Here is an 18920-nt window from a genome sequence, read left to right as displayed (position 1 = left end):
TTATATTCTATGGATTAAGATCAGTGGGTGCTCATTAGGACATGACACAGACAATGTGATTGCTATGTCATGAATTATATGAACACATATGAAGCAGAGCACAATTCTGTTTAACTCAGGGTGGCACAATTTCCACCACAACTGGGTTCCCTGCGTGAAGGTGTGTCTTACCAATTGAAAGAACCCTGCTAATTAAGTGGCTCTGTTAATTCCTTTACAAACACATTTCATTCCCTATAATGTCTTCACAATAAAAGCCCCCCATTATTTAGTCATTTAAAAGCTTTTATTATGAAGCAGAATTAAAACATGTTTTTTCATCTGCAGTAACTAGACAACAACTCCTGAAACAGCTGAAAGTGAACGCCATGAAACAGTAAAACACAGCAGAGAACGAGAGAATCTAAAAAGATTCATTTAGAAGGTGACTATCAATCACCTGAAAACTGTATGTTCCCCCCATCTCCTCCTGCTGTTGTACCAGAATATCATCAAGAATGCTGCACTGAAATGTTCCACCTGCTTCTTAAACGCTATCTGTTAAAAACCAGGCAAAACTTACATGTGCCAGGATAATTATACGTCATACATTCCACTTTTCTACAATATGCGTTGTATCATGTCCTCATTACATGTTTATGAGTTACAGGCAAGAAAGCTGCCAAGCTAGACACTGTGTTGTAGTGTCTGTTGACCACTGGAAGTTTGTAAGGAGACCTCAGGACAATTTGAAGCTGTGTTTGCTGTAACGAAAGCATATGTTTTGACAAGAAGCCAGGACGTCGGACATTTCACATATATCTTACACATCAGGAACGGTGATAACTGTGAGACTGTGTCTGTATGTCAAAGCACAGTGACAGTGAGGTGACTAGTTTGCATGGACTGACAGAGCTGAGGATTTTCCTTAATTGTGCCTATGGACACCTTTTACTCAGATGATATTCATGCTCGATACATTATCTCTAATGGATACTTGATTGAGCTGAGTACTTGGCTTATCCTAGTTATTGCACAGACACAAAGAACACTGTTACATTATCCAGAGAAAAACGGTCCTCTGATGTCAGTACCCCCTAGATGGCACACGTTTCTCAGCGACACTATGACTCTGGTTTAAACACTGCTGCCACCTTGTGGCTTGTATTAGTCACTGTACCCAAACAGATTAAATTCTTTTAAATCACTACTTAAAACCCACTTTTATAGACTTGCCTTTATGTGATGTGGTCCTTCTATGTTTATTTTTACTAAAATTGTCTTTGAGTTCTGTTTTACTTATGTCATTTTTTGTTATTTTATTTATTTCACCTCCTTTATCTATTTCATCTCTTTTATCTCACCAACTTTTCCAATTTTGTATCATTACCTCTGTTATGAAAGCATTATATCTGAATAAACTTCCCTGTAGTAATGAAGGAGATTACCTGTGCTGTAGTCTCCCCTGGCCTGCCATCATGAGTTTGCAGTCTGAGCTGGACTCTCTCTGCTGAGCTGCTGGAAGGAGGAGCAGAGGAGGGACGTGCTCCTCCTGCAGGAGCAGCTGGGGTGGGGAGAGGAGGCTTGGCGGCAATGGCAGGTTTGGCTGGAAGGTTGCCAATGGGGCGCTCAGAGACAGAGGGCTTTGGGTGAAGGGGAAGAGGAAGGTCTGGCTGGATGCGATCCAGTGCTCTCAAAGGATGCCTAGGGTCTGTTGAATACAGAAGTTGAGAGCGAGAGCAAATCACTCGTAGACACTTTGTTGAATTATGCAGTGAGACCAGGTGGGACAGATGTTCAGGCAGCTGATGACTAAAAGACAGAAACTGTGGCACGGCAGCAGAGAGCTTTGTGTGTCCTGTTGTCACGGGCCTGGAGACACTAGGAGGGCTGTGTTATACACACACTGCTACAGCACACAGCTCAAATCAGGGGTCATGTTGATGTCATTGGCTCTTTCCTATGACACACTTGATGTGGTTGTGGTATTTCTAGGACAACGATGTCTTGTAGAGAACAATGGTTGAAAATAACATGACACAGGTTCCCTGCTAACCATTATAATAATCGAAGTGGTACACATTACAGAGCATTATCTAAAAAAGGGCTTTTTCCTGGGTGCAGCTGGTGCAAGGTAAACCACAGCGGACCAAAAAAAAAATAAAAAATGAAATACTCTAGTGCACACCAGGATTGACACTATTTTATCATTACACTGAATACAAAAAGATGCAAGCTACACGTTCGGCATGTTGGTCATCAGATTTGCTCTGCCCTTGATTGTCAACAGGCATCTCTTTAAATAAAAGGGAGTGGCCTCCCCTCCCTCACTAATTAGGCATATATCTTACCTCCTGATGGTAGTCCAGTATTGAGAATTTTGTATAGTAACCTTTTTGTCTTAATATATAAATATATTCTTTTATTAATTTGATTGTATATAATAGAAAATCACTGGGTCCAGGGATCTATGTGGATACAATACACGACCAACCAAAACACTGCAGTGGACCAGGTAGCCACTCTCAACATGTATTACGGAATTATATGCATTCTGACATTTGTAATGTGCTTTAATGTTAAACCCTGTTCTAATATATGTATTTCTCTTTTTTCCTACCAGTTTGATATGTCTCTAATTAGGAAATTAAAGTACATTTTACCATGTTATATATCTATGTGTCCTGTAGAACTGTATGTAGCCATTTTTACAAAGTATTACAGATGGATCAGCTAGACTTTTTTTTGTATGTCATTATCTCATGCAAAATGATTTTTTTCAGTGTATTTGTATTGGGGAATGTAAATATTGGTGGATGCTTGGCTAATTACCACCTGATAAAGAGGCACCTGTTGGCAATCAAGCCCAGGCTGAATCTGATGAAGTCTACAGTGTGTCTTGCTGATGTGTTTTTAATAGTTTTAAGACAATGATGGAACTCTTGGCTTTAATACACACAACACTTGTGTGTATTATACTGTTGGTTTGGCTCTGCACATGTTATTATTTCACACACTGATGCTATTTTGATAAATGGGCATAGACAACATTGATACCTGAGGAAGTGGACATGGTTCTGGGCTTTATGTATGTGGGAGGTGGTTCAGGTTTGTCCAGGATAGCACCTGAGGGGCAGAGACAGTAGACAGAAGTGCAGCTGAAGGGCAACTTGAATCAAATCTTTACATGTGATAAATACAGTATTAACACTCGGTCCAACTGAAGACTTTCTAATTGAGGGCCCAGAACAAATGTTTGTGATGATTATGGAGGGGAGGCATGTGTGAAATCACTTTGATTTGTTGGTGCAATTTTATTTTTGCATTGTGCTCGGAGGACCATAGGAGAGCATTTTCAAAATTACTTTTTCCCACAAAGTTACATTCAGTCAGTCTTATTAGAAGATGCACACTTTACTTTGACTAATCACAGCATGTACTGTATGTGCCTATTCACAAACATTACCCATCTCGGTTTTGCAACAACAAAATCACATTTGTTAATCACTTACTTGTTAAGTAACAAAAGAAACAAGTAATAAATAAGGTTCTTTTTACTCATTTACTCAACAGTTTAAACAAATTCAAACAAATACATTTAACTTAAATTTGCAGTGTTAATTACTGAAAATTGTAAAATATGTTTAAAAAAATCAGGCGCATCAAAAGTGTTATCTGAAAGTGTTAAAAGTTCAGACATCAAACATAAAAGGTGACATGACTATGATGGAGACTCTTACTCGTATGCTTCTGCTCACCTTCAGAGTTAGCTTTTCTCAGCTCCTCATCTTTATTCTAGAACAGACAAATTGAACAATATCAAATGACATTTGATTAACAACTTGGTGTTGCATTTTGTACTGACTTACTGTATGTAACAACCTTGTTGTTTTTGTCCAGTCTTCAGTTCTGATAAGATTGTACTCACCAAAGGGTAATTCCACAACAATTCGCCCAAAATCCAGAACCTTTCCCAGTTGATGCCATGGATTTTCTTGAAAAAATTCATTTTGAAATAAGCAAAATCCTATAGCTGTACTCCAAATACTTTTTAAGTTATGAATTTTGAAGTTTGGGCCTCTGAGCTCAATTTCAGCATTTTAGTAATTCTATGTATGTGTGTTGTAAACCTCACCAATTGCTTATTTTTCACTGGATTACATCTCCTTCAGCAACAGACTGATACACCCTAAGTGTGTGAAGGAGAGGTATCACAGGTCCTTCCTTCCTGCTGCTGTCAGACTGTACAACCAGCACTGCTCCATATAGACCTCACCCTGTACTCTGCACTGTGCAATCACTCTGTACAAACTCATTTCATCACCCGTATTTATTATACATATTTAAAATCTGTATATACAAATGACTGTCCATTCTTGCACTATATCATGTAAGTATGTCCATTCTTGTCTATTCTATGTCCAATTCTTGCATTATAACATGTATATACATCGATTCGGTTATATTTTCTTTCCTTTTAAACATACTGTCTATTTTAAGTTGTTTATTTTTATTGTTTATTTCACATTGTCTATTTTGCTATTGCTCTATTCTTGATATATTCTGACACTGCTGTGACAAACAAATTTCCCAGTCTGCGGGACATTAAAGGATTTCTGACGCTGATTCTGATTCTGAAATTTGTCCTGAATATCCAAGAGACCAAACTTGCCAACATGTATTCAGTTAAATAGTTTTGGCTGAATGGTTTCTTTTTACCAGAATGAAGTATCCATCATATTCAAAAATTCATACCTCCACTAATTTTCTTTCAACCAGATTTTGGTTTTGTTTAGTATAATGCAGTGTGCCACAGACTCTGTTGACCATAGCATTAGGGCTGCACTTTTTGAGTTATTTTGACTGGAGATTTTCCCAAGAAGGATTATTCTAATATAATTGAAATTCATTGTATATACATATAAAACTTCAAAGATGTTATATGATGTTATATATATTTTGTCATAGTTGGCTTCGCCCTCTAGGATTTGCCAGTTGAACAGGGTTCCAAGATCTCCCGAATCTCCCTTTTCTTGAATTTCTAGAATCCGCTGAGAAGCAGGCTCAATAATACAGATAGAAAACAGCAGTCAACACAGCACAGTATTTACTGGTGAAATGGTACCACTGAATGTGATTCTACAGCCAGTGAGAAGTAAAAAATGTCCTAATTTAAAAAGAAAAATCATCAACGATGAAGGAGTAATAACATCTCATACATCTTATTATTATTATCTTATTATAATATTAACACTTTCACATACTAATGTTTCATGCATTTTAATATTATCCTTCATGGGAAAATCTACAGTCAAAATAACACAGAAAAGTGAATTTTTCAGCTCTGAAACTACTACTTTTATTCAGGACCAAACAACTTCTAGATGTGACCGATCTTTATTACATTACATACAGTAATACTACACAGAGACAATATTTGGTTGAAAGAAAGTGAAAACTAGTGGAGGATTTTTGAAAATGACAGATTATTTGTTCTGGTAAAAGAAAGAAAATGACATCCTGTAATTAATTTGATTACTGTAACCATTCAGCTACAGCTAATTACATGAAAACATGCTGTCAAGTTTCCGTAGGGTCTCTTTGATGTTCAATTCAAAGAAAAATAAGCGACTGGTCAGATTTACAATACATATACAGAGAATTACTGAAATGCTAAAAGTTTAACTCAGAGGGCCAAACTTCAAAATTCATAACTTGAAAAGTATTTGGAGTACAGCTATATAATCATGCACAGTACAATGAATTTAATAGAGGTGATATCACAATTTTTTTCGAGAAAATCCCTGACATGAACTGGGAGGCCCATGGTGAGTTGGCATGAAATGACCCCAAACTAAACTAGACACTACAAGAGAGCCCAACAGGTCAACATGAGCTGTCAGATAATCGAACAGGTTGAAAAAGCAACAGTTTACTCAGATCATCTACACAAATGAAAGCGAACTAAAAGTCAGTGCACCTCAGACCTTGGGTATAATCTTTTATGACTCAAGAATCAGACTGTGTGTCTGTGTGTAAATTTGTCAAACCTGTTGGCTAGTTTCCAGACTGTATGAGTGTTTATGTTTTTGATGCGCGCGCACACACACACACACACACACACACACACACACACACACGGTCTGGGGGAATACTCGATTGGTGACTGTAACACACACACTGCAGAAAGTACACTTCCCCTGTAAAGCGAATAATTTCAAATCCTGTTCGCTGTTCAACTCTCTACTTCAGGCTGCAGCCACAGTTTTACGGTACACACGGCCGATCATTTGTTCATGAAAATCTTGATATTGATTTGGGGACAATGACATGACTGGTTAGCTAGCTAGTCTTGTTGTTAAACATACTGTCAAATTATATTTACTGTTTGTCAACCATACAAAATGTTCTTGACTTTGAATCTTGCTAGCATAGTGTTAGCTTTCGTTGCCAAGTTGTATCTAAGGTCCTTCCTATTTACAGGAGGAGTGAACAACATTTCTGTTGCATAAGAACCTTATGGGAGGGTAATGATTGTTCCAGGTAGTAGTCAAACCCTCAGGCGTTTCTGAGGAAACTTATGGCTTGTGAAAAACTTAAAAAAAATGTATGGTCTAAATGTATTTTCTTTGACCATGGTATAATAATGCCTTTCGATATATATATATATATATAGGTATGATCATCATATAAATATCCAAGAACACATCGACAGCACACAAAAGTAGTACTATCAAACACAAAATACTTAGTTCCAGAGCCTCTCATCATTATGGGTGTGCTTATAGTAACACCCCTGCAATTAAATGTACACAATATGAATTAAATTATTAACTGTTACTATTAACAATAACTATATTGAAATGCTACATCAAGAAAAATCCAGCATCCTCAGGCCCTGCCCCCGGCTGATATGAACACAAGCAATACTTTTTGAAGGATCTCACACCCCATCCCTACTCCTTTCCTACCTGGCTTGTCTTGGTGTCAGCAGGTGGAGTTTTGGCCACACCCATTCTATGTAGCATCACCTGAAGCCTGTGCTCGAAACTATTTGTGCTCTCAGATGCGTGTTTCTGCAAGACAATACATTAACATTAAGGACAGGTAATGTGAATGTTTGTACGCACACACACACACACACACACACACACACACACACACACACACACACACACACACACACACACACACGCACGCACGCATGCACACACACACACACACACAGACAAACAGACACAGACACACACACACACACACGAACTGGGGTCTCTGGAAGCGGCTATGGAGCAGAGCATACTGTCCAAGTTGGTTAGCATCCTGAACAATGTCTCCCATCTCCACCACGACATGCTGGTTGAGAGCTAGATAAACACAGGGGTCAGACTTATATGACGTTTGTACTGTGCTTAATTCAAGTACTGTGTTGCTTTGCCACCATCTTTGATATCTACACAACAGCAATATCTCAGACTGGTAGCTTGTTGTAAATTCAATCTTTAGTCTGTGGCCCAACAGATAAATTAGTTCTCCAACCTACCATTAATGAAAGTGTTGTTATTAATGACATATGAAAGCCTCAAACATGCATAGATTAATGAGATGCATACACTGTGAAAAACCATCATGAAAACAAAAACAATTCTAAATTGTATGTAGGCTAATGTATGAGGCAGTCTGTCACAGTGTGGATTTTGTGGATTGGGAGAAGGCTGAGGGCTTAGAGTTAGGGTCGTATCTATACATATTTTGGCACTGTGCAATACTTCTTAGCTTAAACTAGAATTACACTCATCAAAATGAACAAAGCATAACTTTTGTTTGTGATACCATTTTTAAATTTGTTATACGAGACAACTCGAAGTCACATTTTTGTAATAACCACACTTCTTATTTAGCATCTTTATGTATATTAGGTATATCTTGACAAAGGAGAAGTGCTCCATGAACCCTTTTCAAGGCAAACATTTTGAGTTGTCAAAGCAGAGCACGGAGGTAATGAATAACATAATGATGGCTGCATTCAGTGGTAAAAAACAGATCCAGGGCTCTGGTGGGCTAGCATCCTCCCTCACTAACATGGGTTACTGGGAGCAAATTTGTTTTTAAAGAAGGAAAACTGCTGCAGCTTTCTTTACTGCAGTGGCCAGAATTCTGAATGAATATCACCATCTTTTGAAGAATTTAGCATAGATGCTATCTGTCACTATGGACAGATGAAATCACATTAATTTACAGATCCTGTCCTTGGCTGTTGTTGAATCAATGATCTCTCAACTCTGTATGGGCAAGAATCTGATAAAGAGTCCATCAAGTCTACAGTATAGGATGTGAGGGCAGTATCTACATTTTTACAAGTTGTAGCCCCTTCACTACAAGCAGTTAATAGTTAACTTGACATTAATGGTGAAATAATAATTTTGTCAGCAGAATAAATGCTTAAATATAATATCTGCTGCAATCATTATTTTATGCTTGTTTAGTGGCCTGACAGCAGAGGCATACATTATGGTGCACAGTGCACAGAGGTTTAAATATGCCAGACTAATCAGAGTGACCAGATATTCTCTCCCAACTGTACTAGCTGTTGGCTGTAAAACACACATATGCCAGCTGACATTCTGCATTTATGATATTTATAGTGGAGAATAGCACTAATCAAGCACAATGAGGGAAATCATCTCTGTCAGTGTAATATAGGTATACAGGCTCTGTAAGCTATCTTTGATAAAATAGACATATAAATCAGGCAGTAAAAACATATTTATAATTTTCTCTTGACCTTTCATGGCTTTATTTGACAGGACAACTTTAATAATGACAGCACATGGGATAAGAGAGAGGGGGATGACATGCAGCAAAGGGCCTGGGTCTGCTGCGGCAAGGACAAAGCCTTTGCACATGGGGTGCATGCTCTACCAACTGAGCTACAATGGCGGGAATTTACCAGCAACATAGAGATAGTGTTGCTTTTGCATCAACAACAGTTCAAACTGCAGCAAGTTATTAACAAATATACAGCCTGATGCCAGTAACTGTATTGTTGCTGCATTTTATGTATTTGACATAACAGCAGAACTAGCTCAGCTAGTGCTAGCATTGTTGTTGAACCCCTCACTGGAATGTTCATGAGTGTTGCTACTGTGTGTACATCTACTTGATAGGCATGCCCTGAGGAGAAGAAAAATAGAAATAAATGGTAAAACTGCAGGAAATGTATTTGCATCTAAGTTATCACCCAGCATTCAGCTAACACCATACAAATCCTGTCTCAAAGGTCTGTTTCTCAGCAGTCTTTTAGAAATGACATTTCAAGCTGTTTGGTATTTGTTTGTGTTTCATTCCCAACAAGGACCATCCCCTCTCCTACTAGGCTTACTACTGTGTTCACTGTGTATTGTCAGACTGACCTTACTGTGCGTGTCATCCTTGTCTTCAGGCTCTAATCCTGTCAGCAGTATGAGACTCTGGCTCTTGCCCTCCCTCAGAGACCTCTTGGTCACCATCAGCCTCCTCTCTCCATATGGAGTCTCTTCCAACTTCATCTCCTTCACCAGCACCTCACTCCGCTCCTGGTTGGTCAGAGAGGAAGTGACCACGGGACTTGGGGTGCGACTTGGCAAGACAGGGACTGCCTCTTTTTCCAAGTTGGAAAGCGTAGCAGTCGTGAGGTCAGGGCTTGTAGTGATGGTGGGGTAAGAGGGAATGGTCTCATTGGGAGGCGTCATCGTGGTTGATGTCTTGGCAGGCACCATCGTTTCCCTTGCATTGCCTGCAAGATGATGGCTGGTGGCAACGGATCCTTCTGTGGTGGCGGCATCATTAGAAATGTTAAATTCTTCCACTGACTTTGCCCCTCTCCCCTTCTCTCTCTCCTTGTCCCTCTCCCTCTCTTTCTCCCTTTCTTTGGCCTCACGGAGGGGTCGAATGAGGTCTGCAATGGAGGTTCTTTTGACCTTCACCCCCTCTCCTCCTATCTCTCCCCCTCCTGCCTTGGGGACTCGGTTGGCTCGAGCTCTCTTGAAGGCAAAGAAGTCGCCAAATTTTTTCTTGATGTTTTTGGTGGGAATTGTGGTGGTGGTGGTGGTGGTGGTGACAGAAGAGGGGGCGGGAAGAGTGGAAGATGAAGAGATGGGTGGTATACCAGTGGATATCGAGGATGTGCCAGTAGATGGGACAGAGAGGGAGGTGACCGTGATGGTGGCAGAAGAAGTGATATTGTCGGATGAAAGGGAAAAGAGGGATGAGGCTTGGGGTGTGGAGCTTGACTCTGGGGAAGTGGCTTGGGCAGGGTTTGACTCCTCCCATCGGCCTTTTCTGCAGCAGGGAGACAGCAGAAAGAGCAACAGACAAGAAGAGACACTCAGTACTACAACTACTGCCACAGGACTCAGACACATGCTACGTTCAGGTAAACAACAAGAAAGTAGTCATGCAGACAGCACACAGAGCACAAACGGCTCCCAGTGATTACTACTTTGTGCTCCTCTACAAGCAAGGCATAAGATTTACTTTGTCAGTCTGTTAAACTAGATCTCTCGATGACTGCTGGCCATATTACCATGAAATATGACCTTACTAACTATAAGCATACTGGCAATGATATATGCAGAGATTATTACCACTAACTGCTGCTTACTATAGTAACTCTTGCTGTCTTTGGCTGTAGAGGCAACTGCCATTTGCAAGGAGCTCAGTTAGCCATGGAACTAAGTCGCCCTTTTAGTTGGAGTCTGCACACGCTGCACCCTCGGATGATATGGGTAGTCATCACGAACATCTGGGCACAGGTTGACCTCACTCATTGAAATTCCGGTGAACTTGGCTTGACAGGAGAATGGACCAAACACAGCCTCTGAGAGCAATGGAGGTCAGTTTAAAGACATGTGTTACACTAGGGAGGTACCCTAACCCTAGTTCTGATCAGAATTATGACTCCGGGAATGAGAAGACACAGGAGAGGCATGAAGCAGCAGAGGGGAGAGAGACATTTGGACATCAGTGCCAGTGCAAATGGCATGTAGAGCCAGAATATTTTCACATCCTATTATGTGAACTGTTTGGTAAGGAAAATATTTAAATAAAATATTTAATATCTAAACAAAATATCAAGTAAATAACACTTGACATTTTGTGAGTTTATTTTGTTGAATTATCAGACTTAGTAGTGAGGTACAAAGTGGTGTTAGGAGACAGGATGGGCTGGGCTAGCTGGTTAGCATGCTAACTTCAGTAGACATCTCTGCAACACAGAACACAGATGTCTGACATTAAGTCCACAGTGTTGTTTCCTCACACTATGTTGATGGTATGAATATATCGAACATTCTGGTCCTGTTTTACAAATTCCCTCTAATGATTTATATTCAGTGTGGTGCACTGACACCGTCAGCCATGCTTTTGGTTGTCCATTTGACTGAGACACACTTGTAATGGTGCTGGGCTGTGAGGTGACTACAGCATTAAAACCATATGTTTACAGTTGTATAAATCCATCCATGCAATTGAGAGTAGATACTGATGTTGTGCTACTGATGCGCTGCTTTTGGTATGTGACTAGTGTCAACAAAGGATGGAAAGGAGTACAATGGACACAAACAGTAGGGTGGTCCTCAGACATGGTTCTGTATTATACTATATTGGATGTCTGACAATCCCAGGCACCCAGACTGTGAAGACCATGAGAAACAGTTGAAAGCTCTGGAAAAGCTTCCAGGAACACAAAGCCAGTGTCAGATTGACTGTATGACTACAAAATAACAATCATTCTTAATATCTGGCTTGAAAACAAGCATTTTGATCATGTTGTGTTCACTGGACTAAAACAGCAATTCAGATTCAGATTCAGGACAGAATTCAGACAAGGAATATATGTTTATGTGGTGTTATACTGACGGGACACAGGGTTTGTTAAACACAACAAGAACATTCACCATGCAGTCTGCACACACAGCTACAAGGCTCAAATCCCATGAATTCCCATTAATTACGTAACAATATGCTCTCATCTTAGTGGTTATCAAGAGAGGCTGAGAGAGGAAGAGAGGTGAAGGAACAGGTCACCCGAAAGTAAAAATTCAGTCATCATCTAATCAACCCCAAGATGATGGAAAGTTGGGTTACTTAAGAAATTATAGTAAAGTTATTTTCCTGTTTTTAGGAATTGTTGTATACTTGTATGTGATGGCCTCAGGGTTGGTCCTGTTCTGTCCTCTGTTGGATGTGTATTTCCTTAGTTTCAGGAAGTTGATGGCAGGAGCTGTGTCATCAATGATCCAACACACCTGAGCTGGCTGGACTGAGGTCGCTATACATCAGACCTACAGGATCCTCTCTCTATCTTGCCCTGACATGCTGACTGACATTATTGTTTGTTTCTATATTGTGTTCAACAAACATTCACCCAGTAGGTGATTTGTTAATTTTTAACGGGGGGGGGGTGGCCCATTGGGAGCACCACCCTGCCCCGATACACCTATGTACACCTCTGAGAGGACATTATTGCAGGATGCTTAACAATAACTGTGACATTTTTAATTATACAATTCTATTTCATCCAGTTATCTTCCTTCTCTCCCTACTACAATTGTCTCTTTCTAATTGTATTAAAGTAATGAGTAAATGCACCTTTAAATTGTATGAAGTGGACTAAGTTTATTCAGGCAGGGTTTTCTCATGTTTCTCACAATACACTACAAGCAGGGTTATTATTATGTGACATGACCCACATGACCCCTTGGAATTTTTTACCATCTAAATTCCTTGAGGAACACAAAATGAACATTGTGCAAAATAGTACAGCATGACTGATTTATCGGTATGCTGATTGTATCTGCCAATATTAGCCTACCACAGATATACTGATCAGTGTATATATTGTCCAATATGAAAACCATATATTTAAAAACTATAATGCAGAAAAAACATGCTTGGGTAATTCAAAATTGTTGTAATGACATACATATGTAATGACGTATAATGCTGTATATTTAAATGTGGTGATATACAGTAGTACCTGCGAGGATCATCTAAGTCGCAGTCATGCTTGTTCCTATTCTATGAACGACTAGCAGATGGAAATTTGACTGTAAACTTGGCAAAATGTGAGTTTGCAAAAGCCTCCCTTTGACATATCTTGGAAAGGTTGTGGGTCATGGTCATGTGCGGCCTGTTTATGCCAAAGTTTCAGCTATTGTGGAGTTTCTTGTCCCCACCACTGAAAGGGAACTAATGAGGTTTTAGGTGTGGGAACATGTCTTGTCTTCATGCATCTTTATCCAGAGGCCTGTTTGTGCCTTGATCACCCTTTCACCTACTTCCCTGTTCCCTCATCAGGAGGGTCTAGAAGGCCCCCTTTTTCACCTTTGACACAGCAAGAACAGGAGACTTTTTGGTATAGCCATAAAACTGTGTCTGCAGAAAGATCCTGTCTGCTTGACTTACAAATGGAGTCACCATCCATACGACCCTGAACGACCCTGATTTCAGTTTAATCCTGGATCAAAGTTCAAAGTTGGCTTTATTGTCAATGCTGCAATATGTGCAAGACATACAGAGAATTGAAATTCTGTTACTCTCTATCCACAATGAGTGTAAAAAAGGTAGAAGTAAAAATGAAAAAATAAAGATTTAAATATAGATTTTAAATATATACAGGTGACATCACGGAATGTAAACATGTGAAACATTTGTACATAGTGCAATTTGCAATTTTTTAAATTTTTTTTTTATTTATCTTTTTTCTAAGTGTTCTTTTACTGAGTTTTACTGAGTTTGTAAAGTGGCTGGTGCCTTTTGGGTGGGGGGGGCGGGGGGTCAGTAATGTCCGTGGGGGGAGGTCGGTGGGGGTCAGCAAGGTCCAGAGTTTGTGGGGGCAGCGGGCGGAGAGGGAAGGGGGGGCAGTTCTGGGAGAGAGTTCAGCATCCTGGTGGCCTGGTGCATGAAGCTGTCCCTCAGTCTGCTGGTTCTCGCCCGGAGGCTCCTCACCCTCCTCCCGGATGGCAGGAGACTGAAGAGATGGTGGTTGGGGTGGGTGGGGTCGCCCGCAATGCTGAGTGCTTTGCGGGCTAGGCGTGTTTTGTAAATGTCCTGGAGGGAGGGGAGGGGGGGGTACCGATGATCCTCTCAGCTGCTCTCACTATGCGAGGATCATCGGTACCCCCCTCCCCTCCCTCCAGGACATTTACAAAACACGCCTAGCCCGCAAAGCACTCAGCATTGCGGGATGAGTATTAAACTGGAATTTCATCTTTCCAAAATAACATATTCTTAACCAGCTCAAGAAGGTCATAAATTTGATGTCTTCCACTTCTCTCTAGGACCAAATTTGTTCAAGATAAAGATTTTTGTGTTTAATGTGTCTGAGTTCTGTATAGTTGGACGAGAACCTTCTAAATGAACAGATTTTACACTTATGCCTATAATATATAACCATATACCTCTGACATATATTTTTGTACCAAGGATTAAGCTAACACTATACGAAATATGTATAATCCATCAGTGAAGCTGCTGCATATGTCCGTGTGTGTTTGATATATTTTAACAGGTTCACTTGTGATTGTGATTTTGGTAATGTAATGTTAAACCGTGGTGGATTTCTGTAAATGGTGAATCGCAATCTCAAAACTTTCAAGACGATAAGAATAGTTTAATAATTTCCGTGAGATAAACTGTGATTTCGCCAGAAGAAGTGACGCTGTCAGACTGCCCTTTGGTTCCACCTTCAGACTAAAAGATAAAACAGGGACCTCCATTCTCCCCGCACTCTTCTCTTAACTTTGTGAATCTTGTAACCTATTGAAACTTTTACTCTTTCTTTCTATTTTTAGTTTCCGTACTTTACTTAGTGTTTGTGACACGCTCCAAGACTAGTGATCTCCGTGTCACACAGCGGTGAGGTCTTGTCTTGGTTTTTGTCTTGTGAACTTCCTGTTTTTTTTTGAAAATCTAATCTCCCCATTGTTTCAGGTCACTTGCCCTTCCTCATGTATCCCCAGTCTGACGTCATCCCTGATTCCTGATTGTTTACACCTGTTCCCCCCTCCCTCATGTCTTAAATAGTCTGTGTCTTTGTTTGTCTTGTGCCAGTGTGTCTCGTTCGTCTTGCCTTGATAAGTATTTAAAGTTCATGTTGATTTTTTTCTGTACTTGTGCCTCAAGAAGAGTGATTTTTGTTTGTAAATTTCAATAGTATCTTTCTGTTCTCATTTTAAGATTTAGCCTTTTGTTTTCCTCCATTGTGGAGCGATTTTGTTTTCTTGTGAAGCTCAGAGTAGACAGATAGCCTCTGTATTCCTCCCTTTTGGAGTGTCCTTATTTTCCTAGTTCCTAAATCAGTTTTATTTTACCTAGTCTTAGTTTTCCTCCCATTGTGGAGTGATTTTGATTTAGTAGTTTTGTTTTCTTCCTTGTGGAATGCTTTGATTTCTTGTTTTCCCTCCTTCAGAGTGTTTTGATTTCCTTGTTGGTTTTGCTTTCTTTGTTTGTCCATAGTGTAGTCTGTAGGTTAGGTTTTCATAGCCTAATCATTTGTCTCTATGTCTTGAACGCCCAATAATTTCAGAATAAAAGTCTGCTGAATTTTGATTTTGCCCTGCATCTGAGTCCTCCTCTTAGTCCAGGTCTGACACTCTGCAGATTTCAACCACGTGTTGATTTTTTCTTCAAGTTAGAACTCACAGATTAAAGTACTCTGTCTAAGTACTTTTATTTTGAAAAGCTCAAATAAGGACAAACCTTTTTTTGTTTTCTTTTATATACTGTTAAGTATCGTTGCTAGGAATGTATATAGTTAGGATTTTATCGATACTGATACCGATACTCTTTATCGGTATTGATACTCTAATCGATACTACAACATGTAATTTTGAGTTAAAAAACTTGTTACCACAAGGTAATAATAAAGCTTCAGCAGAACAGAAGCTATGCAATTACAAATACTCTGGAACAGATAACCAGGACTTTTATATCTGGCGGATGCCAGAGCATGACGCAGCAATTTCAGCTGAATTTAGCACTGTGCAGACACAAAGGCAAGTACCGAAATAACAATATAAAATCTGGTTACTTTTCAAATTAAAACACTCTGTGTTGACACCAGCGCACAAATCTCAAAAATGAGACAAACACAAGCTCTTCGGCTGATCCTTGATCGGGAACACTTCGTGTTGTTTTTAAAAATACAGACCTATAACTGCGGTCGCGAGTGACTATTTGATTATCGTGGAAACTCCTCGGCCTCGCGGCGCCAGCTGTCTACCGTACTGCGGTCTCAAAACGCAACCGGTGAGGTTTACTAGATGGTGTATGGCGGACTGCAGATGGCGGAGCAAAACCAGATGAGAGCCGTAATACAGTGGACAGTATCCAGTGGAAATCTGGGGTAAGCAACATCACCAAACACTTGGAGTGCGTGCACAGTATGGAGCTAAAGGAGTGCAGTGTGTTTTATTGCTAAAACAAAGCAGCCCGGCTAACAGTAAAGAATGCAATGCCGTGGCAGCGGCACCCAGTTTCGTTTCTGCAACGTCAAGTCACGGAGTTTGTTAAGTTTGTAGTCATAACAGTTGGGTAGACGTTCAAAAACCATCCACTTTTTTAAAAAGTACCTTTAACAGTACCATTTGTCCAGAATCTTAACGGTGCCCTGGTACCGACCCAATTAGGAGCCTGTACCAAAAAGTACTGGTCCTCGGTATACATACCTAATCGTTGCCGACTCAGAAGTGAACTTGGTAACTTGGTCTTGTATTTGGTAACAACAGAAGACTCGCCTGGCCAGCATTTCATCCTCCAGTTATTTTTAGTCAAGAAGTTCAATTAGTTCATAATTGAAGCTGAACCACCACTCAAAGATATCTTGATTAAGACGTTGATCATCTCAAAGACAGCCGGTGCAGTAGTTGACTGCTCAAGAAGCCATGCCAGCATCTCCAGCTGAACAGAGACATTATTATCCAGCCAAGACCAACTCAGCCTCCAGCTCACTCAAGTGAAATCTCGCTGGGCCGTGTAAACCCGGAGTTTCGTCATCAGAGACGAGATGCAACATCATCCTCCGGCTATTGGACCGGTGTTGCAAACCCGCAGCCAAGGATCAGAGGAGGCCAAAGCTGTGGACTTCGTCCATCTACAAACAAAGTAGGCTAAACCTCCTGCACACAGCTGGATTCACACACGAAATCAGAGTTGGTGTTGTTAAGCTTCGATTCCCATCTTATAAGCTCAAAGACAATTTCGGTAGGGGTTCTGTTAGCGTAAAAATTACTCCCTTAATATTTTAAATTATCTACCCATTCCACAAGTTCACCATCGTTCAGAAATCACCTAATCTCAATATTTCACCCTTTAAAGTCTCCAGATTTTCTGTTATTTGTTGTCATGTGTTTGCATTACCATTTCATTTTATTTACTCTGCATTATTTAGTTAATAAACATACATAACCCTATGTCCTTTTCTGTGCAAGTTTAATTTGATGTGGAAAACCGATGGATCTGTGTAAAGAAATCACTGCTTCACAACATGAGATTGAATATAGATTTTGAAATTGAGTAAACTGTTCAAGCCAAACTTGCAGTTGGATGTTTGAAATAATTATCTCCAGATCTTTCCAATAATCAAACAACAGAGGTGGTGCCCCAGGTGTGTGTTATTAATGGCCAGTGATTAATTAACTTTATTATCAAGTAGTGTATCTCCTACATTTGGTTTGGTCGGTTATTACTGCTGTTTTTGCTGCAGTTTCTCTGTGGTGGCTTCAATGACTGACTTGCTGAATGCTAAATTAAAATTCATTTGGTCTGCCTCATGCCAGTAAACTTTTTTGCTAACATCCAGTTAGCTTCTTTTCAAGGGAGTTCAACTCCTATCAACTGAAATAACTTGGTGATAGAAAAAGAAGCACTGGCATTATTTTGGCTTTGCAGCACTTCTTTATGTACCTTGACTGTGGAATACCAATCATAGTATTCACTGACCATAACCCACTAACTTTTTTGAACTCTCAGAATCCAAATCAGAGGCTCATGCATAATATTTCCTGTCTTCTGCTGCCTGTTTTCCTTCTTCTTAAATTGCTTCTAGGCACCACGGTTGTTGAGGTTGGAGATGCAGTGTCTGGAGATGGCGGGGAGTGTTAAGTTAAACAATGATGTCAAAGTTGCCCAGTGTGATGTAAATATATTAATGTATGATGTTTAAGACTCAGGGTAGGAACCCTGTTTTTAATGGGGGGGGGTTGTTAGTTGATGGGAGGAGCTGTGTCATCAATGATCAACACACCTGAGCAGACTGGGCTCAGCTAGCTATACATCAGACCTGTAGGATCCCCTCTCTCTCTTGGCCTGACCCTCTGACTGACATTATTATTTGTTTCTATATTGTGTTCCACATACATACACCCACACAGACATTGCATACATACTTATCAACTCATGGACATAATTATGTTGCTTATCTAATTTAGTTAAACCCTTCTGCATTATTTACAGACTATGTGCGGTCTCCCTCTTTTCTCACATACTGTTAAGCCGGGTTGTGACAAAATGGGGGCTCGTCCGGGATAGTGTGCGACCTGGCACAATCATAAATACTCAGACCCAGATTGATCGATGATTGAATGCTGAAAGGGAGGGATTGGACATAGTGGGGCGAGCTTAATAGTTGTGCAGCACTCCTTGTGACAAACAAACTGAGACGACAGTATGAGTTTAACCATGCTGTTGATGTCATGCACAAAAGCCATATCATGTCATTGCCTGTAACCACTTTATCCCCTTTTCAAGGGGTCGTGGGGTTTGTTGCTGGAGCCAATCCCAGCTGTCTCTGGGTGTAGGTTGGGGCAGGGTACGCCCTGCACAAGTTGCTAGCTCATCGCAGGGGCCCTCAGGAGCAATTTGGGGTTCAGTATCATGCTCAAGGACACTTTGACATGCAGCTT

The 18920-nt window shown here is 40.3% G+C and overlaps 1 protein-coding gene across 5 annotated transcripts in view; it reads right to left on the bottom strand.

The window, feature by feature from the left end:
- carmil2 (capping protein regulator and myosin 1 linker 2) overlaps window positions 1–18920 on the bottom strand; it is a 97331-nt gene that overhangs the window by 9058 nt on the left and 69353 nt on the right. For 4 of the 5 annotated variants that reach the window (XM_037106304.1, XM_037106305.1, XM_037106306.1 and 1 more), the window contains exons 33-38: window positions 9390–10296; window positions 6951–7055; window positions 3720–3774; window positions 3037–3105; window positions 1428–1690; window positions 1–7 (exon numbers count right to left, since the gene is read on the bottom strand). The exon at window positions 1–7 is cut by the window's left edge and continues 129 nt beyond it. In XM_037106304.1, the coding sequence (XP_036962199.1) occupies window positions 1–7; window positions 1428–1690; window positions 3037–3105; window positions 3720–3774; window positions 6951–7055; window positions 9390–10296 (1406 nt within the window). The remainder of the gene's footprint in view (window positions 8–1427; window positions 1691–3036; window positions 3106–3719; window positions 3775–6950; window positions 7056–9389; window positions 10297–18920) is intronic. The other variant, XM_037106308.1, reaches the window with a different exon arrangement.

The sequence above is a fragment of the Acanthopagrus latus genome, chromosome 8 (genome assembly GCF_904848185.1).
Source record: "Acanthopagrus latus isolate v.2019 chromosome 8, fAcaLat1.1, whole genome shotgun sequence".
NCBI classification, from domain to species: Eukaryota; Metazoa; Chordata; class Actinopteri; order Spariformes; family Sparidae; genus Acanthopagrus; species Acanthopagrus latus.
This window is presented reverse-complemented; position numbering and strand designations above follow the sequence as displayed.